Below are 23,652 nucleotides of genomic sequence, written 5' to 3'. Positions count from 1 at the left end.
ACATACTTTACATTTTAAAAAATGTCAGTTTGCAGTGCTATTGGATTTGAAAAAGTAAATAATCACAAACATGCAACAAAAGAAAAATTCAAGAATTCAAAACTCCATTACATCCTGAAGATCAACATTAACAGCATGCATATAGATACATTCGCACACACAAATACATATTAAATCATTCTTACTCATTTGCTAGTCGTCAATGGTTCTTTCTCAGGTTTGTCAAGTGTCTGTAATTAATGAGGCTTATGTATTTGCAACATTGTAATTACAAACATGTCCATACAGCATTCTCCATAGTCATATTTGTACATTTCAGTCACTTGTTAAATTCCTGGCAGAAGCACACAGAGGTGTCCACGGATTTGTAATGGACGAAAACGGCAATCCAGTTGAGAAAGCATCACTCAAGGTCAAATCACGTGATGTTGGGTTCCAAACAACCAAGTATGGAGAATTCTGGAGGATTCTCTTGCCTGGAATCTACAAATTAGAGGTACACTGTCAATTATTTTTGCACAACTGTAATCTTATGATTTTTGTATATGTCCTTCCAAAACAGATCATGTCAATTTATTCAATGCACCTTTTCTTACACATAAACACTATATTTTACAACACTTATAATCAGTATATTCACTTTCTAGGTTTATGCTGATGGTTATCTGCCACGTGAACTGGACTTCATGGTAGTAGAGCAGCACCCCACCCTCCTCAATGTGACTCTTCATCCTGCTAAGGTAGGTCAAGGCCACAAGGTGAGGAATCAGAATGGGCACCGGCGGCGCCCGAGGCCTCCAAAACCTTTCTCAGCTCAACCTCTTTGGAGACAGAGCATAATTACTCCTGGTGATGGTGGTGGCAGTGACGGTAATGGGATTAGCAACAGTACTAGCAGTAATAGTAGTGGTGATAATGTTGTAGGTGATGGGGTAAGTTTAGTCAGTAGTGGTGGTGACAGAGGGGAGATAGGACACAGTGATGATGGTGGAGGGGAACCAGCAGTAACTGAAATTGATGTGATGGGGCAAGACACTCCCAGGATACAGCAATGGCTGCCTGTAGAACCATACACATACTATAGTCCTGGGCATCATGAAATAACAGACATTCCTTACCATAATTCAAATGATGATGCCTTGTACATGAGGGTTGCCCATGACACACTGGGAGACTGGCATAAATCTATGAGAAGTGGATCAATGGAAGCAAAGTCACTTATTCAGATTCTGTATTTTGCTGCTCCTCTATTTTCAGTTCAGGTTTTGTTATAAGGAAGTCATATTTTTATTCAGCTGATTGGATGTATGGCTTAATGCTTTTGTAGTACTCAGGGTTACAACTGAACACCAAATATTAATGTATAATGCTGTTAAGTGCACCATACACATATTCACAAACAGCAGTAACAGAAGAAATATGTTTCCCTTGCTTTATAACTGTATTCATGATAACATGTGAGGCCCTCATTTATATGTGGTTTATTTAATGATGTGCCATTTACCTGAAACTACACAATATACGAAGCATATTCATTCTTATTCAACCAGCCAGCTAAACTGAATATTATTTGTGACCACCAAATCCATCTGAAAAACTAAACTCAAACCAACTTGGACTAAATTATGGTTGTGGCATTTCCTCCACAGCATAATATGTATGTTCCTATACTCTTTTGATGCAAAATTCATGCTACTACTGTGACAAAAGCTGAAAAGATACAGACAGCAACCTGGTTGCAGAGGGTAGTTGAATCATGTGATGTGAAGGTAAATTATTTGTATGCAAAAGGGAATATCCATAGATTCATGACCATGGCATTGTATTATGTAATAAAGTCAGTACCATGTAAATTGGGGGAGAGAGGTCAACTATACTGCTTCTTTTTGTCTTTTAGTCAGGAATTCTCATATCTATCTGGTATAAATGTATTTCACTTATGGCATTTCAATCTACATTCCTTATTTCTTGGAACATATCTCATGCATATAAAGCAAGGGAAACTTATATGAGAGAAAATTCCATGTGATTTTGCTACTGTGCATTTCATCACAAAACAAAAGCCAAGTGTTTAGCATCATACAGTTTACATAGCCAGCCAAGTACATAAATAAAGTCTACATACTATAGCAGACACAACCATCCCATAGCAAAATCAACAGCAAAAATATGAATAAATGAGCTATTTTTGTTCATAAGAACATTAACTAAGTCTGTGATTTACATAATAATTCATCACTTACATGTCCTCAAGCCAAAACATCTCAGTGGCATAGATCAGAAGGTGTGCTTGAAAATAACTCATATTTAAGATGGCTGTCTTGTTGGACGTTGCACCATGCAGCCAGGTAGATATTGGCCAATCTTTCAGAGAAGCTTACCGTCATCATCACTATCATGGTGACAACTCATCACCCTGATAATTGAGGCAGTAAGCTCCTCTGAAATGTAAGTCAATATCTAACAAACTACATCTCAGAAGACAGCCATCTTCATACTCATCACTGTGAAAACCTGAAATCTCACTAATAAGCCACCTTGATTACATTCAAAGCATTGCAAACAATAAGTGAACATATTGACAACACCCCTTATTTACTCAGGGCAGCTATATCTCATTACAACAGTCAACTCCCATGTTGTATACATTAATTCTATCACAAAGAGGTATCCATAAAAAAGTCAGTTTTACGGCAATTTACTTGAATAATATAAATAGTGTCATCTCCTTAAACAATGTGTCTGTTACAATAACTACTTAAGACAGTGATCAATATGGTGAAATCTACACTACCACGAGAATTTCAAATTTTACATAATGATCAGCGTAACTGCAGTGCAAAGAATCAGCACACTGTCCCAACAAACCTTTAGAAAATCATTGTATTATTTCTTATCTATGCTGCAAAGCACAGATATATGAATCTTTGAAACATGCAACCGCATGTATGCACAGGCCTGATCTATGTTAGCAGTTTTTGGTGTTCATTTCTGCCATAAAAATCCAACACATGTTGCAAAGGTTACAATGAAAGAAACTGAATAAGTAAATTCTAATACTCTTTGTCACCAACATTTTTCATTGTTCATAAAGCACCATTATTTAACAATTACCAATATGTGTACACTTGCATCTGAAATGCCATTAAACCAGAACTATGGGCAAAATGTTTGTATACAGGTCACACGTGGAACATAAAAATTTGAGAAAACAAATTCATGAAACTGGTCAAAAATATAGGCTAATACAATTTCTTGTACAAGTGTCCTGAGGTATAAATTTTGACATGCACAAAATAAATACATGTGACATCCCCTTTACATGAAACATGTTTCATTACAGTAGTCTTCTGCATATATCAAGCCAAAATGGTAACAATTAATTGTACTATGGAGGAAATTTCTGCCTCCAATTTCAAGGTCAAAGTGACAGAACAGTAGTCTTAAAGGGTTTATATAAGAATGTAACAGCCAGTTACAAATTGTGATTGCATGTTGTTGTTATAATTCATGCTCCTGCCACTAGAATGTTGTTATTCTCAGGCACCCTTCATAATAATTTTAACTTTGAAGTATGAGGCACCGATTACTCCAAACATGTCATTTTCACCATTTCAGTGCAATGCTATGCCCAGAATATTGTAATGATATGCACCACAATAACAACCTAGTATCATACATTTCATTTCATCACTCTCTGCACTAGTTTTAAAGCACACATTTTGATAGGCTGTTTTTATTCATTGCCATTCATTCAGCAATAAGATAGCCACAACACTAAGAAAACTCAGCACTGATACTTTTAAACACATTACCAATTGCATAAATATGAAGATTTTTTGTATAGATGTAAATATTTCCTAAGCTTAATGCTGAATGTGTGGATATTAATGTTATACACACAAGGAATCTCACTGCACATCACAATTCTAAATATTGTGCCTAATACATAAAAACCTTAGCACAGGACTAGTCAAATTGCAGAAAATAAAATGAGTGAATTTTAAACTTTATAATGCAGTCACAGTTCGTTTCATTCAAATGTTCAACAAATGTATGGTTAATACAGTTAACATGAGTGATCCACTCCTGAAAGTCTCCACCATATACAAGACCATGACACAAGGCCATATTGGGATTATGGAAGTAATGCATAGTTCTAAATGAAGGTGAGTGATCACTGTCATGCTCAGACTACTTGCCTCTATAGGCTAATTTGATCACAGAGGTGTTCTGAATATGGTGGTAAGTTACAAAGAAAAATTCCTTGTTATTATTGAAATATAAGTCCTAATTATACACCATGAATAAACTATCATGGCTCTTAAATTAATCTGAAACTGGAAAAGCATAGGATACCCCAAAAATGAAATGAGCTTGACTGACTATGAACTGGATGATCAGGGTTCAATCCCTGACAGGGGAAGAGGATTTTTCCTCTAGCCTCTGCGTCCAGACTGGCTCTGGGGCCCACCCAGCCTCCTATCTAATGAATACCAGGGTCTTTTCCTGGGGGAAAACATGGCCAGGGTGTCACTGACCACTCAGCTCTATCTAGTGCTAAGGTTAAGAATGAGTAGGAGCTATACCTCCTCTCTCCCCAAGTGCCTACATGGCATATAATGGGACAGCTTTACTTTTTTCCTGCTCTTATCTAGCTATTATTTTTTAATAAGATAAAGTTTGCTGCAAAATGTCAATACTGCATATTCAGAATATGACATACATTAGTCCATCAGTAAGATTAAAGTAGTAATGTGTTAGAATCCAAAAATGGCTACTGAACACACAGATCCATTGCTCCATACATTTCTTCCCTATAGAAACAGTGTCCAAACGTTGTAGGCAATATATGATAAACGAATTGTATGTTTTTCTTTTAGCAATAAGTATGTTAGCTCTGTAACAGTGCATCACTTGGACCTGGGAGATGCACTGTTCAAAATTCAGTTATGGAACAGACTATTCTGAGTGAGATTATTTATGGTTTCTGTCAGTCCCTCTGAGGATAGTACCTTGAAGTATGCCATATCTTACTTTCCAGTTATTTCCAAATAATAACTGTCAAATCTCATTCAATGGTATGCATCCCTTACAGTTGATATAGTCTTTAAAATGTGACAGTATCGGGGGACAGATTATCATGTGTGTGTATGTACATGTACTTGTTTACACAATCAATGTTAAAGGTGAGATTCAGACCATAACGAGAAAGCCGCAATAACCACCCGATCACTACATTCTATGTCAATCTGGAAAAGTTGTAATTACCACAAAAACTTGTGAAGTTAGGTAAAATTATTGACTCTAAGTCACCCAAGTTTTGGATCAGAAGTGAAGCTCTAACAGAGTACTAGTATTGCAATAATGTAACAGAAGTTGAGGCCACATCTCACCTCAGTAGTAGTAAGTTATGGAGTACTGGTGGAATGATGACTGGCAATGAATAAGAGAGGAAAACCATGGTACTCAGTATCCCATGTGGACTGTTTGGAATTAACCTGGACCTCTGCAGCAAAAAGTCAGCACCTATTCATCTGAGTTATTGGCATCAAAGTACCATAAAAATGGTCAAGCATCTCTGTAATATGAAAACAATGAAAGAGTAGAAACTAAAGTTGTGTTTTATGATCTGATTTAAAGAAGTATTCATGCATTAAAAACTCAAAACCATACACATTCAAAGCTTAGAATCAAGTATGATTAATTATCTTCTAATTTTCTAAAAATATACATTAATTTCTTGTAAGTACACATGAACAAACAGCACTAATTCAGTCTTAATGCTGCAAACTTATACATCAGAATTTGCTTCCTGTTTGCAGTAATAAAGTATACATAAAGTGTTCAACTGCAAAGGTCCGGGAAGTTCCCTGTAGGCTATTTGAGAATTTTTGCTGAATGGCACTTTTCATGTATCCATGTTCAGAAGTTAAGACAAGTACAGCCAAAATATCCACAGTACAAATGTTACACTGATGGATACATATTTCTGAAGCATACATTGCTGCACATGGAGTCAGTAAGGGTTTATATACTGTTATTTTTACACATATATTAAAATATCTTCATGAACCATGTTTTCAAGCTGTCAGTGATCATCCAGAGTATAATCTTAAAACACTACATGTACATTAATCCATACAAATTTTTGTATAATAGAAAAAATTGTATTTCAAATGCAGAAAATGGAGTCAAATAGGCAATAATAGTCATGCACAAATAAAACTACTGTAACCTCTATTTGTACTTGTTTTCATCTGATTCCATCCAAATTTTTGTACTGTGCATACTTTTTTCAGTGTCCACTGTCTGGATCAAAAACAGTTTCAGGGGCTGGCTTTGTCTGTCTACTAATAATATAAAGGGGTACCTACTCTGTTAGGTTCTTTAACCTTTATCAACCATGTATGATGGCTCACACACAATCCAGCTTGCTGTGTCACAACAGCATAACCACTAAACCCTTAATCAAATAGTTAAAGTTCAGCTGACAGCCCAAATTTAAATCCCCCATTCTCAAGTGACACAGGTTAAATAAAAGCTTATCTTATCACTAGGATAGCCTCAGCTCAAAGGACCACAGAGTAGGAACCCTTTCCTTTTATATGACAGGAACACAACCAGATTCTAAAACACAAATCTTTATGATGCAGATAATGGACAATAATAACAAGAAAATATTCCTACACGATACTGAACCACTGCAATGAACCTTTAGAACAATAATTAATACTTGGAGAAAATTTAGAAATATGTCCAGCTGCTCCTGTAGTCACAATTTCAAACCTTTAAAGCCCAGTGGTACCACCTGCTTTAGCAATCAGTAACCCTGCATTTTCCCCAAAGAGTATATTTATGCGTTTTGCATAATTCCCAAAATAGTGTTTATTTCCATAAACAGCATAAATCAAATGATCTGTGTACTGGAAACGTCATGTTTTTATCTGCAACAGAAATTAAATTGTGGAAGTAAGATTTTGAAACCATTTAAATTAGAATTATTCTAATACTCTATTATTTTTCTGAAACAATTACTATTATAAAATCCATCCACTGGGCATTAACAATCACATACCATACCTATAGCATAAACTTATTTACAGATCAGTAGAGGATTCTTGTCCTTTAAACTGAGAACTGCAAAACTGGAAAACACAATACTGTACTGTAAGATCTTGAGCTTTCATGGTGACTGTACAATAAAATCCTCTCGGGCTATCAGCCGCGTCAAGTGGTTAAAACATGAAGAAACCGACATTTCGAAGTCCATCTCTGACCTCGAAACGTCATGTTTTAACCACTTGACGCGGCTGATAGTCCAAGTGGATTTTATTGTACAATACTGTACTCATCATAAATATTTTAATCAAGTCACATAACTGAATATAGTAAAAGTCTTAAGTTGCACAGGCCATATATAGGGCTGATTGTGGTCTGTAAATAAAACTTTGCAAAGTTCTCATTTATTTGAATTTCACTGCCATAATTTTGTCTTCTCTTCTGTTGTAGAAACCATCGGTATGTATATGTAAATATATGTATATATGTACATGTGTATGTATGTTGGTCTGTCATTTCAGCTAGATGACACAACAGCAATCCCTACAGACAAAACCTTACCAGTTGATGGGTCAGTTGTCTTCCCCATATCTTAGATACAAACAGTAGTATCAGTATAAGTCACTACAGTGTGTAAGTAAGAGCACCACAATCTTCGATGCTTCTATACTGTCTATCCTTTACAGATTACTCTCACTTGAACAAAATCTTTACTTTCTCGTGCATTGCATTTATAATGTCATCTGTACAATCAAGGGATGTACGCTAGCTAAACACATTTGTTACTAACTCTTCAGTGCAGAGAAGCATGCTCTCTACACTCTTGGAAATTTTTAATTTGCAGTGGACAAATAAAAATCACATAATTGCAGTATCTGCTTTATGGTACTGTGACATATCAGAGTTTTGTAAGTTCTGTGTATGAAGTGCATAATAGGAAAGCATACTAACAGAAAAGTTGTGTCCACAAGTCTGCCTGTCTACATTTCTTTTAAAAAGTACTGACAGAGTTATAATGAAATCTAGTATTGGAAATCCACAATAAAACTTGTCAACTCAATTTATTTTGTATCTGTATTGTATTGTATGTAAGCTCAAACTGAATTTTAAAAATGTTCCCAAAAATGGCTTATAATACAAAAAACTGGTACAAGATAAAAAATGTCTCATTAAGGTTTACAACATTTAGTTACTTTGATATGATGCATAGCTAACAAAATATAAAAAATAATAATTTCAAAATGCACTGAAGGGTTAACTTGATATAGAACACAAAATTCAAGTAAACATAGAAGAAAAGATCATATTTTAAAAAACATTAATGTAAAACAGTATTGTCAGTATAATGCTTCTGTATTCAGATGTTGACAGCAAACACAGAAGACATATGAACATACAAGAAGAGGTCATTCTTTTTCCAGAAAACTGTAATGTAAAAAAGTATTCATTTGTAAATATTACAGTAGCTAGTAGCTATAGTTATGTAATGCATGACAGTATGATAACTGTGAAGTGTTCTTTTGCATGATCTCTTAAATTAAAAAAATCAAAAAGTTGCTGACACCTCTCAACAGACTGGATGTGCAATTTTATTTTATTTTTTCCTTACATGACTTTAAATTTGTCACTTCTTTTCATACACTAAGCTTGGACAGTATCCATATATTATTGAAACAGCAGCATACTGCACAATTATACTGGAAATAACAAGTATTTCAATGAATTTTACAAAATTTGTCTTAAACATTTTTAGACACACCAAATATAGAAACAAATATACATTTAAAATCAAATCTCGGGCTTCAAGGAGAATAGTGACGATAACTGACTTGTGTAATACAAATGAAGTATAATTTTGTGCTTGGATTTTATTAAACAGTCCCAAATTATGTTTAATCCCAATTTGTAAACATAAAATACACTGAGTTCAGTCAAGTGCCAAGTCACAGATGGAGCTACAACTGAAGACTGAGGTTGTGATAATGTTCAAGGTGGTACTACAAAATTGGTAAAATGAAGACTGGTTATGAAAAACCAAAATATTTGGAGAAAATCCTACCCTAGGTCACTGTCAAACAAATGCCAACATGACCTGCCATGAAAATAAAGCCTGGCCTCTGTGATATGAGTCACATAAAGTGGTTGTCCATACTGTCTGTTATGAATGAAGTTAAATTTTAGTAAGCAATGGAAAAATTAAATTTCCTATAATTGCAATACCTTACACCTGAACAGACAGCAAATACTTTAAACTTAACCAAACACGACGCACATTAAGTTCATAATCCCTAAAATTATAAACAAAATTAAAATCCAATCTAACTGAAACACAGTTAAGTCAGATGATGATATATGTGTACTTCGTTTTCAGCGTCAGGATGGTTACTACCGTCCACAGCAGCAACATGGCTATTATCACCGTCCCCAGGGAGTACCTGTCAACAAACCAAATGAAAATGGTGGCATTCTGTCCTCCATCAGCAATGGATTTAATAATCTTGTCACCAACATCTTTGGTTGAGACATGCAAAGAACCTTACATAAATAAACAGTATTGCATTTATGTCTTGTGACAAAAAAGTATATCACAAGATAAATGTGGAAGTTACAGTAAAACTTCCAGAGAAAAACATTTCAATACAAAAGGTGAAAGCAAGTGTGTCAGGCTAGTGCATGTAGCATCCACATTCTCTTACTCTCAAAGTGACAAATGTGATGACAACAGCAAATACCATATTTACTTGTGTGTAAGTTTTATTAAAAATTAATCATTCTTAAAATTAGGGTGAGTGTAACACATGAAACATACACACAGCTAGGGTGTATTTGTTACTGTAACACACGAAAACCAACAAGTCCAATGTATGCAGACAACTTGAGCAGATCAATCATTTCTAAATACAAATTGTGCAGCTTCCAACAATAAACTATCATCCGACTGATTTAAAATATGAGTGCATCTGGATCAGTTTTGTTACAAAATACCACCTGCAACAATGAATGCTAACTCTACCTGCCTAATCTACAGACATCTCATATTACACAATATATTTTTTTCTTTTTCAATACCTACATTTTATTTATTTTTAAGCATGTTATACACAAATACTTTCTTTAATTTTCCAATCCAAGAATAGTTTTTTTTTACATAAGTAAATATGGTATATGCCAAGTAAATGGGTGAAATAAAGGGGCTTTTATGCAATTAAAAAGCATCCAGTTTGTTCTATATAAGTTAATTATATTTCTGAAGGAATTAATTAAGAATACTGGTATTTAGTTCAGTCACCATTTTTCCTTATGATGAAAGAGATTAAAGTGCCTCCTTGAAATTTAAATAAATCAAGTGTACTTTCAAAAGGCAATGTATTTTTAATATGCTATTGTATTATTTATAAATAAACATCAAATTATGTTTTGCAAAAACAATTCACTATATATTATTAATGTTCTTATTCTTATTCCTTGGCTCCACAACCCAGTGTGGGTCTTCGCTGTCTCCTTTCGGAAGTTTCTTAGTCTAAATTATTAATGTTTTCCTAATTCAAATGTCAGATTCAAGACTACTTTGATCAAATGCACCTTAAATCAACGTTTGTAATGTATGTCACATATGAATCAGCAGATATTAAGTGGTGCTAACCTGAAAACTGATAATATAGCAAAGACTATACGTAAGTCAAAGTGAAAAGGTTGCGAAGAATTACTGAAGGCAACTAGATACAGATAGCTGGAATGGAAATTATATCAAAAAGTAAGACCATGAGGAAAATTCAGGCATTCAGTCACCTAATCTAGAAAGACAAGGAGAAGAAAGTAGTTGCCCCTTTTCCAGTTTTCCAACACATACACATGCCAACACAAAAACATACATGTATATGTGTGCATAACCACTGCAACCGTCCTTCCGCTGACTGTTTTTCTTTTCTTACTCTGGTTGCCCCGGGATCAAACCCAGTAGCGTGCCCGGTTTGCTTGCGGTTACAGCTTGATATAAAGCGGAAGGATATAAGGAATAATAATTGGTGTAAGGTTTGTCGGTGAGCAAGATTGTCCGACTCTCAGGGATTATACGGGGACTGTGATAGTTGGAGCGGCCGTGCGCCAAGGACGTGAAATCTGTGGGGATGATCAACTGCAGACCACACCGAAGTCACCTTGGAAATATTCCACCTTTTAATTCCTTTCAATAAGTTATGCTGATTTTTGGGCAGCGCGATGATTCGGCTGTTGTATTTTGTACTTGTAATTTGATGAATCGAGGAGAAACTGTCTGCTTGCCTTGAAGAACCGAACTTTCAGAGAGCGAGCCCCAACGCAACCTCGCTTTTTATATTCCCGCAACGTAACTGTTTTTGAATTTTGAATTGAATATGACAATCCGATTTGTCCCCCAAAAAGTCACTTATGACGTCGGAAACGTGCCGAACAGCCACATTCAAATTTCATTGGTCCGAGTCGTAGTGGAGCAGCGGTCATCTGGCAATCGTCACTTCACACCTACCAGGGCGCCCCAAACCAACGGTCACTAAACCGAATGTCGGGGGAAGAGACTTTCACACGCCAGGATGGCGCCACTCTCTTTCCCAATGTGATACATTGGACAAAGCCAAAACTTAATAAAATCACTCAAATTTTGATGAAGTGAGGTGTACCAAGTATCATCTAATCACACCTCCTTCATTCATGTAAACCAGATTAATATGCCAAAGCCTGGTTTACCCCTCATCTCAAGTTTCAGTCCGTTTGGGAATTGAACCACGGACCTGGACTGGCACACCACCCTCCCCCAAATTCATGCTAAATGTTTTGTCCAGTTCATTTACTCTCTCAATCAGGGAAACAACACTATGCGCTCCTTACAAAAGAACATGGTTAGTCCAGTAAAACCATATTCACATGACAAAATAAATTTTACTGCCAGTGACAGCAGTTATAATTCTAATTACATTCAGCGGTCATGTTATGTCAAGCCTACAGCTGTGATAAAATTAATATGGATGCCACTGGAATCCATATGAAAGACAGGGTCAATAGCAAATACAATCACATTATGAAAACATCAAAATAATGAGGGCTTAGACTGTAAGAAAGAAAACTGCATTGTGTTAAAAGCAATTAAAAATAAACAGTACATACATCACAGATCCTCATATGAAGAAGTCTGCTATGTAGAATGCATAGCGAGAAACATGAACAAATTTACAAGCTATAATGACAATACTATAACTTATATGTGGCAGTACATCAAAAACCCAAATAAAAAGAAGAACAAATTACAAAGCTTCTCACTACATAACTGTCCTAATTTTGATGGGAAATAGAATACATTATTTTTAAATGCCTTACTCTCAATTTATGCTCCTCCATCCTAGTGTAAGAAGACGTTCAGAATTAAAACTCAAAATATTTTATCCTGCCATTTTAAAATCAACCAATATGTATAATATATTCATATTAAAGAGACAAAATTCTTGCCACTGAACTTACCTATATGTATCACATGTTTGTGTAGAATTCAGAAACATTTGATTAACTCTCAGTATCAACAGGCACTAAATCTCGTGCAAAAATAAAAGCAGACAGCAAGGCACTGAGCTGGATATTTTCATTTGTTCCTGATGCCAAACGATTCTCAATGTCAGCCATTTTAATGATCAATCCTACAAGAGCAGATGAGGGGAGTTCAACTAGAAAAAAAGAAGAAGAAGTAACAAAAATGATAAGGAAATCACCAGACAATTAACAATGAGTATTCTAAACTGTGACAGAAAAACTAGTGACTACTGCAGAGGGCGTATAGCACATAAATATTATAATCCAAGTAATAGATTTTAATTCAGATATTCCAGTACCATCCAATAATAAGAGAAAGCATGGTATCAAAACATAAGCCCATAATGACTGACATCTGTACTTAAAAAGTTGCAAGAAAATGTACCTACTTCTGTGAATATACAGATGGACTTCTGTCAAAATGTCTTGTAGAGCCAGTCCTTTGGCAGTTCTAAGAGTTTGGATTTCTGATCTTTGTTGAGAACTCATAATATATGATAAAAAGACCAAACAGCTCCATCAGGCAACTAACTGATCGTGTACAGGTTCAACACCAGTTTGATTTCTGATACAGGGAACCTGTATGAGGAGGCAAAACTACTCAGAAATAAGTCCACCCAGCATTACAACAGAGAAGACTGGGTTCTTTCAGAAGTTATTTTTTTATTCTTTAATATTTAAATTACCTATCACTCTTGTTATTTCTCATCCCTAAAATACTGTTAATATGTTACATCTTTTCATGAACATACATTACAAAAAGTGAATAAATAAAAAACAACAACGAAGTAGAAAAACAATACAACCATAATTCAATATTACATCTTAATCCTTGTTGTTGCTGCTACTGATGATAAGTACCTAAATAGATACACACAACTTTACCAGAATTCAAGAACTGGCATGCCACTAGACACTGAACTGAATTTCCAGTTTGCCACCATGTGGAAGTGCTAGGATATGGAAGTTATAAATAAAATCACCATACTTAAAGGTCCAGAGCAATAATTTGATCATTTTCTTGAACAAATGTCTGAAGAGAAAAAAGTTACTTATATTTTCAGGTGAATAATGCAACAGGAACTAAATAACTCAGACAGTGAAGTCCAAATGTTAAATACCACACACAGCAAAGCCTGCCACTGGGCATAATTCTAAGTTAGTTATGTTCTGTTCCCAACTTCACGACGTTTTCATAAGACATACCTTAAAATTATTCTCTCACATCCTTTTTGGTCTCATAGTCACTTTCCAGAAGTTTACCCACCAAAATGTTATATTTTTAATTATTTAATTTATTTAATTATGCTTTAAGTATCTAGACTGTACAATATCATATGAGAGGATGGCAGTAAGTAATAAATTGGAAAGAATGTGGAAGGAAGTGGTCATGGCCTAATTTAAGGTACTACCTGGTACCAACATGTTATGTGCATTTCCTTTCTCCCCTATTTTGGAAACCTTGATAAAAGGATACAGTGCTGAAAAAAACCTTTGGAGAAATGAGGTACTTTCAAAAATGAGGGAATTTCTTAACTATATAAATACTTGTCAACTCTGAGAGAGACATTGCACAGTTCAGTTAGAAGAAATTATCATTCTAGAAAGTGTGACTGCTAATTTACAAACAATGACAACTAATTTACAAAAGGATACTTTTATATGCAGATGAAAAGTCTTCATTAAGCAACCATTTCACAATGTTGGAAATGTCATTTTTCAAAGGATGACCAACACATGTATAAACATTATCCCCTGTGACTTCCTTGTATGCCATAGATGTACTCTGCAAAATGTTCAGTGCTTTCCTCATATCTCCCTGTGCAAGTGTTAGTAGTGCTGTCTTTCCATCTGCTGTTACATTTACACTACAAAAGTAAAAAACACAAATTATTAATGTACTTTGCTTACAAATCTTTAATGCTTAATACTTAAATTTTATGTGAGTCTCAGTAAAGGCATGGCAAACATAAAGAAAAGTGCCAATATTCAGGTGTGTTAAAGGGATGAAGCAATACATTTTTTTTGAAGTAAATTAAAAAATACAGCTGTCCCCAGTACCTATCATCGAGAAACATGAGGGGGAACAGAGAATGTGTAGCTTCTAATTTTTCCTGAGAATGGCACGAGGATGAATTGTCAGCATCACACCCCAGCCACACTTTACTCCTACAAAAGAGCCTCTGGTACCCACTGAGCAGGAGGCTGGGTGGCCCAGAGCCAGTCTCTGGATGCACAGGTTAGAAGAAAAATCCTTTGCACTGCCAGAGACTGAATCCTGGTCATCCAGTCCATAGCCAGTCACTATATTGACTAGACAACCCCAGCTCATTAAATATTTATAAATATGTTTAAAATTGTAATTAATAAGAAATGATAATTTGAAACAAATTTTTTGTCATTACTTAAACTTCTACTATACCCTTACTGGTACTGTTAATACAAAATTATCAGTTATTATTTCTGTGTTTTGTTAGCAGGAAATATTCAGTAAGACAAAAAGCTGCTTACCACCAACAAAAGAAGCAATGAGTAACGTTTAACACAACAATGCTCCTATGCCCAAGTATCAACCCATGAAGGCAAATAAGAATACTTGAAAAAAAAAACTGCACTTGTTCTAGATACACTGACAAACTAAATAAGGCCATGTGGTTTACCAATGCCATAATAAATTTTTTTTCAAAGGAACACTAACTTCTCCTGGTTTATGACATATTCCAATCTTGGCGAGATCTGCTCAGGTGTAAGTGGTGCAAATCGGAACCTTGTACATCGTGACTGCAGTGCAGGGATTATTTTGCTCAAGTAATTACAGATAATGCAGAACCGTACGTTTTCTGTAAACTTCTCTATAACTAAAACAGATTAAAAAGAAAAGGCATATACAACTTCCAATTAATGGTACAAAAAAATCACATCACTACAGTGGAAAAAATACTATATTTATGAGAGGTGTTTAATAAGCAACATCTCAGGACCACTTTTGATGTCTAATAAAAATATGTCAATACAATGCACCACGGCAAAATACCAAAAAGAAGACCCTGGTTATAGGTATGAGCATTAAAAACATTATAAATAAGTAATAAACTTTTTAGATTTCATTTCAAAATTCACCCCATCAAGTGTATGCATTTAAATCATTCTGCAACAGAAGTATTATTTACACAAATTCTTTGCAAAACCATACATAAAAAATACAATAAATATATCTGCACATTAATTTCTAACAAAAGTAAATTACTTCGCCTTAAAGCATTCTGAGCATCATTAGTCATGGCATCTGCTTCATCTAGAATTATAAGTTTAAAACCAGCACTGAAGATTGTTCTGGTGCTTGCAAAACTTAAAATTTGACCACGAACAATGCCAATTCCCCGGTCATCTGAAGCGTTCAGCTCCAATACCTGAAAAAGACACTGTACATTAAACAAGGATATGAAAAACTTAAGTTTAATGAAAACTATAAAACTCAGATCCTTATAAAAAGTGTAATGTAGTGAGGATCATTTGAACAATGATTTGTTGGTTTACAGGTTATTTACCAGTGTCATTTAGTGTTTAACTACATGACAGAAAAATTAATCACAGTGAAATGTAAAAATTGAGGAGTCATGGAGAGTTTAAAATTCAATCTCAACCCAACATTCAGAATATCACATTCCAGTCCAACAATTTTAAATTAGAACAAAAGAAATTGGACATGCCAGTTTATCATATGTGATAATGAATTCACCTCAAAGAATGAATGATAATTATGTGAACTACAAATAACCAGTTCCAAAAAATATACATACCATCGAATTAATCTGGTTTGGTGAGTATAACTGCTTGGCACAAGCAAGTATGGTGCTTGTTTTCCCAGTGCCTGGAGGTCCATAAAACAATAAATGAGGCAGCTGGTTTTCCTTAATGAATTTATTAACTGGAGAAATAACAAAAACATTGAAATTTAATAGAAATTTCATAATCATCATATATCCAAATTTTTCTCAATATGGAAACAACAGTTCAGAGAATATAAAAAATGTTACAAAATATGTTAAATGTACCAAAATGTGTTTGAATGTTGGAGGGCAGTTGTTGTATAATAATGTAAGTACAGTAATCTTACTCCCAATTTTTTCAATCCTGTGAAGATTTTCACAGGTCCTGTCGGTATTTTCGTTCAACATAACTATATGCATTCCAATAAGCATTTCTTAAATATCATGCCAGAGGTAACTGATTCAGTAACACACTCTGTACCTTAAAATATGCCATAATCACTTCCTCTTTTACTTGTGAGCTCACCATTTACAATACTTCTCTCATAACTCATTTGAAGCTTCACAATTGTCATAGCAACACTGAATAAACAAGTAACAACAATTATTACAATTTATTATTCTGTGCAACAGTTACCCTCGCATCTGGCATCTGTTTGAAGAAGAAAAAGGCTGTAAGTGTCTTGAATTTGCCATTCTCATTCTGACTTCAATCCAAAATCTTTGTCTTGAATTGCTCCAGATCTTACGTTCAACATATCAATGACTACACAAAAGTTGGTAATTCAATTCAATTTATTCATCCTACTTTGTCAAAACATTGACATAGGATACATCTTTCAAATACATGGCTCACAAGTTATATCAATATTACCAAACAATACAAATACCTTAAATCTTACAATACAAATACAATTCATACAATACGTACTTGTTCTAATTATATCTTCATGTGAAATTAAGTCATCAAGCTTGGCTGGCCGGTATTTTTCAACCCTTAAAATAAAAATGTGCGTAACAAATTAATTTGACATAACCTCACTTCCTGATATTTTTAAAGTAAACATGTCTCACATCTTAAGAACACATAACATACCAAGGTAAATTAGAACCTCTTGTAGCTGTGACCTTTGACATATTTTTAAAGACTAGCAATTTCCATTAATCACTTCACTAGCTAATTCCAAACACAAACCGAACGCACCAATGTTTCTTCCACACACAATAACACTACGCGCCAAAAGGTATGAGAATATAGTACCTCAACCGCCGGAACCCATCTTCACATGCTGGTATTAACTGTGTGTTCAACCTCCTCGGCATTCATGTAGTCCTGTTACCGCTTCCTTGCAGTTGCCGCATCTTGTTCCCACGGTGTTGCATCGTGTGAGAAATTGAAGAAAGATTGATCCACTACTACTTACTCGTAGTACTTCAACCTCTATTTTGTTACCCTATTACATCTGCGCTTCAAAACCGCACTAACAGGCAACGGTGTCTGTGATGGGTTCTGCTGTGAATGTTCATACTTCCTGCAATATCGAGATACGCTAATTGGCTTGCTTGCTAACAAGGCATTTCAATGCACCGCTTTGTTATAACTCTCTGCATTCGTCTCCATCTTTCCACCCCTCTTCCAACCTAAAATCCTCTCAGTTACCGCAATGGACGCGCGCGGCATTGTATAGGGAAACATGACGTTAAAGCAGGTATAATGATGTGAATTATTCCATCTGAAATTGAAAATCATTTGGAAGATGCTGACAGCGTGAGAAAGAGACAGGTTTTATAACAGGGGGATATGGTATTTTAAGAGGTGATATAATTGTTAAAACCAACAACATACTGAAGAAAGGTGCTCTCATTTCAAAGTATATAACACTTGAACAACCCATTGACTCCTTAGGGATGACAGCAAACCAGTCCTGATTAAATCCTGCCAGAAGAGGGCACTGACCCTTATTTCCAGATCATATATAAAAAAGTGTTCAACCAAGTTCAAATAGTTGCATTGATTGAAATTAAAAAATTATCTCATTTCATTGTATTGTTATTATTAATTATTTTTGCTGTGTTTATTACACTGCTGCCATCACCAATTTCTTCTTGTTTTGATTATACAGTCCTTGAAGGACCTTGGCCCCCTCACACATGGGAGAGTTCTTAATCTATTTATAAATTTGGTAAGACTCTTTGGATGAGTGATTAGCTTGTCACAAGGCCTCTACATATACAGGGCACCATAGCACAACACAAAAAGACAAACAGCCATGCCTCGCATGAGATTCAAACCTATGGTCCCAGAGTGCGAGTGATCAAGGACCACGTCCCACACTGTATGGCCACTGTGACCAATATTACCTGTTTCACAATTGTCAAATGATTTACATCTATGAACCAATCATAAATATCATTAATTATGCAGGAACTGCATTAAATGTTCTGAAGAAGGCTGTCTCCTGGGTTGTTGCTCCATGTAGTCCGGTAGAAGTTTACCAACGTTTCAGAGGTCCTTTCTGCCTCCATCATCAGGGTGATGAGTAAAATGTGTGAGTGGAAAGTGCTAGAATTAAAGGAACCTGACAGGAAAGGAATGGACTAATCCTAACCAGTAGGGACTAGTGTCAGAATCAGATGAGGATACGTGAACCAATAGGAGTGTGTGGGTGTGTCGCAGCATGTGAGAGAGAGATGGAGTGAAGGAAAAAAAGAGGTCCAAGAAAGCAGCCCTTTCAAGGGCCCCTCAGAGTCCAGCCGGTGGATCACTGGACATATGGGAGGTGGGTGGTCATGATGCAGGGGAAACAGGAGATTGGAAGGGAGCACTGGCCGGGGCCGGATGTGCCCTCAAAAGGGCAGAGTAATGGTTAATGGCTCAGGCGGGACTAGCAATGCAATATGGGATACTTCTGGAGGCCTTGGAGAGAGTGAATGAGGGGCTTCCAAGACCAGCTCAGGAAAAGTCCATCCTCCCTGTTGAAGTTGTTAGGATGCAGTTCTATCTCTTTGGCCTCCAGGATCATCTGGTCCATGTATCCAGATTTGGTGGACAGGATAGAGGTGTCTTGGAGCTGGATACAGTAGCCCAGAGAGCACAACCACCCAGAAGACAGCCATCTTCAGACTCACCACTGTGAAAACCTCAAATTCTACAAAATAAAGTTTAGTTCACTACAATGTAGGGCAAAATTACAGCATGAAGATATTAACATGTTCTAAAATATGATAAAATTAAAATATTTGGCATCATCAAGAAATAAAAATTTCATTCATAAAAATGTTAAGAGCAGATGAAATTTGAGGAATACTTCCTTTCCTTCCATTCATTTCTGAAACTGTCTTACATATATCTATAAAAGATTTTGTACATGATCTTACTTCTTGCTTCTAAATGTATCTGAAATTCTGTCAGAGGGCGTTGAGAACAAAGTGGTGAGGATACTGGGACCTAAGAGAGAGCAAGTAGCAGGATTGAGGAACATTATATAGCACATATCACTTTTCAGTTATGGTAATTCTGGTCTTGCCTTTTTTACTATCCACTTACATATTATTAGAGTTATCAAATTAATGAGGATGAAGTGCACAAGACACATGGCACATATGCAAATTCATTTTAGTTTCAAACTTTAAAGAAAGAAACCACTTGACTCACACATATACATGCAAGGATATTATTAAAAGTGGCTAAGAAACTATCAGCTTCTCCAAAAAGGACTCAGCTCTATTGAAGGTTAGGGGCATAACAATATTTTAAATATGCAGAAATTAAATTCTAATATTTCATGATCTGAATAGGGTACAGACACTGGAATAATTTATCACCATGGGTTGTCTTTATTCAATCAGAAAGATCACAATTTGAAGTTCACAGACCAATATTTTTCATACAAAGAAATCACATCTTTCTGTCACTTTCAGAAACATTCATGTACAGAATAATCTAAAACTTATGTATAGTTCAAACTTCATGCTCTGAGGCAATGAGAAATATAAACCAGTTGACTATACTGCTAAAAATATTACTTAAAACATTACATAAATTATGTTTACATCACAAACTAAAAATAAATGTATGTAACATGTCACCACAACTTTGTTACTCAATGTGCTATGCAGCTTAGTGGGCCAGTCACTCATTCAAATGCTTTCTGTGCCCTGAAAAAATAACATAACAGTTTAAGCACAATTCTTTGTGTGGTTGTGAAATGCAGCATCCTATTTTAAAAGAAGTACATAAACTAAATGTACTAAATATTTAAAAACAAAGCACTCAAAAATGTATTTGGATCTGAGAGGAATGAAGTAGTAAGAGACAGTAGGTAGACTGACTTAACCATGCATTAAGAAAGAAACCAATGGGACAAAACATTAATGATAAAAGAAACTGACCTCTTGTATATTGCTCTTAGAATCTGCCCACTTTCATTATAACGTGCTTCATTTAAATATGATGCAGCATGCCACTTTTTACGGACTGCAGTCCAGTGAATCAAGTGGTTATGAAGGAGAGCCTCTCGACTTACGTTAGGTTTAACATCCTGTGGACAAGCAAATACTGAATTAATAATACATCAATCTTCACTGATCAGGTTTAAAACTCATGTTTACAGCACAATACACTGAATACATGTTTACAAAATACATAAAATGTTATAATTACCCAGATCCTCAATGTCAGGAAGGAGGACTTCTTGTAGTGGATGTACATGGATAAACAAAGACTGGACAGTGGTTTAGGTCTAGTTGCATGCTTTTGTTTCTTGGGTTTATCAAATGGTGTTTCTTCTTATGGGTATACAGTCGTTCAAATGATCCTTGGAATTTTGAACGGTACAAGAATCGAGGAGTGTATGAGACATGAATACGTAATGGTATTAACCCTACAAGTGCTAGTTCCATTTTTTGTAATGCTAGACTTATAATAATCAAACACAACGTCAATAACAGAACAAAATAGCCCACATACATTAGAATCCCAATTATCCAGGTTTGTTGGGAAATATATTACCTCTGATAATCAAAATCCCAGAAATCCATAAAAAATAAAGAAAAAAACATAAATATAACACACAGCAAGTTTATTTACAGACATACACTACTAAAATTTTTAAAGATTTTTTATTACATTTAATACAGTACATAACAATTTCTTTAAAAGGATTCCAACAAATAGTATTAACATTTTGTTCTCATAAACTTCAGATTTTCGTAACAACTGGCTTATATTAATTCATTAAATAATATGTCACTGATGTATTTACTCCTTTCTTTTTTAACATTCTAACTTTTACAACAGATTTTCTAGAATAATTTCTAATTTTCATTTAAACCAGACAGATTGCAGTTAACCTGCCCCCAAATAATCAGGCATTATTATAATTAACCTAATCTGCAAACGAAAATTACAGTAAGGTATATGTTAGTAAACATTTCTCCAATGCATTTGCTATTCAGAATGGTCTCAATATCATCAAGAAAAACCAAGTAAAGAAGTGATTGCAACTGAATGGAACTCATCAATTTCTGATCTATGCTGATGTTAATTTATCGGTGAAAATATAAATATCATAAGTCCATTACAAGCTAATAGGGAAATTGGTCTGGAAGTAAGCACAAGAAAAAGAAGTACATATTCATGTCCCATTACCAGACTAAAGTATAAAATTATTATTTAAAATCAGCTAATAAATACTCTGAAAATGTGGCAAAGTTCAAATATTTGGGATTGACAATAACAAAGCCAAGTTACATTCATGAAGAAATTAATAACACATTAAACTCAGAGAATGCTTGCTACCATGCAGTTCAGAATCTATACATAAAATTATAATTTTACGAAACACGGCGGTCAAGTGCTTCACATTTAGGAGGTCCTGGGTTCAAATCTCAGCCCAGAAACCATGTATCCTGCCTAGGGTTATCATGGTTTTACTCAGTCCCTCCAGGCAAATTCTAGGATAGTACCTTAAATTAAGCCATGACTGCTTCCATCCACATCCTTTCCAATTCACTATCATCCTCTCATCTGAGCTAGATTCATACCTAAATTAAATTAGGTATGTAAAATTGCTAAGAAAACATGAGAAAAATTAATACTCACTCCACTGGAGTACACATTACAAACTTTTATATTATCATGTTTGCACAGAACTCACTTGATCTGCATTCAGCTGATCCTTAGGTTGGGGTACAGGCGATGGCACCCGCAATTTTTTTGAATCAACAGGAAGAGGAACAGGTGGTGGCATTTTGTAGGTATCTCTCACAATTTCTGAATCAGAATCTGCCCCTTCAACTCCACTGGGGGCATCTTCAGGTGGAGGTGGAGTTGGAGTACGCAATCTGTAACAACATTAATATAAATATAATACAGATAATAACCATGACAATCATGATGGTGATGATAATGATAATCTGTACCAATTGGAGATTCCAAAGGGAGCAGATGACTCAGAAGATCTAGATAGTGTATGGAAGGATAATATTAAGATGGATCTTAAGCGATGTCTACACTCGTGCGCTTTCGTTTTCAACTTTCAATTCAACATTCAATTCAACTGTCATTTAGGGCATGCCTTTGTTGAATGCGTGAAAGGCATGCCCCTAGCTGTCCACACTACGCTGTCATTTGTCAGGGTGAGACACAAGATGAGAGAACAAGAATAATTAGGCAGTAGAAGTTAAAAGAAATTATATAACAGATTGAGTATACTTCTAGGGATGGTATGACCCGAGACAAAACAAAGAGACTAACTACATACATAATCATATGGGTTTTGCAACATGTACGTTCTATTTTTGTAGCCATTTAACTCCACACACAATGAAAACTAACCTCTCTTTGACAAAACAAAATTCATATCCTGTACATACACTCTCATAACAGTGCTGTCATCTTTTGGATAACTATATTTTTGGCCAAACTGTACTTACTTTGGTGTGAGGTTGGTGTTACGAGGCTGGTTAGCCATCCATGCCCTGCAGATTGGATACAGTGGTGTGTCCTCTTTGAACTGGGCTAAATCCACACTTCGGTCATACAGCTTCATGACATAAGTGTGGTGAAATGCAGCATCATTTATGGCCTCCCTACGGCGACGCTTTCTTTGTGGACGTATATTCCGTATTGCTTGCTGTGGAACAACCACAGGTTCACTACAAATAAAAAATAAATACACTTGTTAACAATTACAGATATGTATTATGTGCTGCTTGGCATACTGATCATAAAGTTGTCCATTATCCACATACCAAGACATTT

The 23,652-nt window shown here is 35.3% G+C and overlaps 3 protein-coding genes and 1 long non-coding RNA gene across 13 annotated transcripts in view; 2 read left to right on the top strand and 2 right to left on the bottom strand.

Moving 5' to 3' along the window:
• The window catches only part of LOC110831202 (carboxypeptidase D), a 69,252-nt gene extending 58,761 nt beyond the window's left edge, over positions 1–10,491 (top strand). For 4 of the 5 annotated variants that reach the window (XM_087349222.1, XM_087349219.1, XM_087349217.1 and 1 more), the window contains 3 exons: positions 320–496; positions 648–740; positions 9,434–10,491. In XM_087349222.1, coding sequence (XP_087205348.1) covers positions 320–496; positions 648–740; positions 9,434–9,583 — 420 coding nt within the window. In that variant the 3' untranslated portion in view covers positions 9,584–10,491. Of the gene's footprint in view, positions 1–319; positions 497–647; positions 741–7,583; positions 7,696–9,433 lie in introns of those variants that run through there. The other variant, XM_087349220.1, reaches the window with a different exon arrangement.
• Positions 8,621–17,788, bottom strand: RfC3 (replication factor C subunit RfC3). 3 transcript variants are annotated; one of them, XM_087349231.1, is made up of 9 exons: positions 17,650–17,788; positions 17,320–17,384; positions 16,419–16,546; positions 15,866–16,028; positions 15,317–15,476; positions 14,275–14,486; positions 13,008–13,085; positions 12,553–12,752; positions 8,621–9,497 (listed from the first exon to the last, which is right to left on the bottom strand). In XM_087349231.1, exons 1-8 carry the CDS (start codon positions 17,709–17,711, stop codon positions 12,595–12,597), a joined length of 1,026 nt encoding a protein of 341 aa, XP_087205357.1. In that variant the 5' UTR covers positions 17,712–17,788; the 3' UTR covers positions 8,621–9,497; positions 12,553–12,594. The 3 variants fall into 3 exon arrangements, with proteins under 3 accessions (XP_087205357.1, XP_021922629.1, XP_021922630.1); XM_022066937.2 differs by lacking the exon at positions 17,650–17,788 and adding an exon at positions 17,485–17,643; XM_022066938.1 differs by lacking the exons at positions 17,320–17,384; positions 17,650–17,788 and adding an exon at positions 16,736–16,862.
• On the top strand, positions 16,999–18,430 carry LOC110831208 (uncharacterized). The gene is made up of 2 exons (XR_002543500.2): positions 16,999–17,062; positions 17,742–18,430. It is a non-coding gene; the product is annotated as an uncharacterized LOC110831208 (long non-coding RNA).
• Positions 18,431–20,202: 1,772 nt separating this feature from the next.
• Positions 20,203–23,652, bottom strand: part of mip40 (Myb-interacting protein 40) — a 24,429-nt gene continuing 20,979 nt past the window's right edge. For all 4 annotated transcript variants that reach the window (XM_087349239.1, XM_022066939.2, XM_087349241.1 and 1 more), the window contains 4 exons: positions 23,325–23,546; positions 22,547–22,733; positions 20,781–20,929; positions 20,203–20,546 (listed from right to left, as the gene is read on the bottom strand). In XM_087349239.1, the coding sequence (XP_087205365.1) occupies positions 20,525–20,546; positions 20,781–20,929; positions 22,547–22,733; positions 23,325–23,546 (580 nt within the window). In that variant the 3' untranslated portion in view covers positions 20,203–20,524. The remainder of the gene's footprint in view (positions 20,547–20,780; positions 20,930–22,546; positions 22,734–23,324; positions 23,547–23,652) is intronic.

This window comes from Zootermopsis nevadensis, unplaced genomic scaffold (genome assembly GCF_977971745.1).
Source record: "Zootermopsis nevadensis isolate Lab colony 2312 unplaced genomic scaffold, Znev_1.0 Znev_ptg000015l, whole genome shotgun sequence".
Lineage (NCBI taxonomy): Eukaryota > Metazoa > Arthropoda > Insecta > Blattodea > Termopsidae > Zootermopsis > Zootermopsis nevadensis.
The sequence above is the reverse complement of the archived record's forward strand: the minus strand, read 5'-3'. Positions and strand labels throughout refer to the sequence as shown.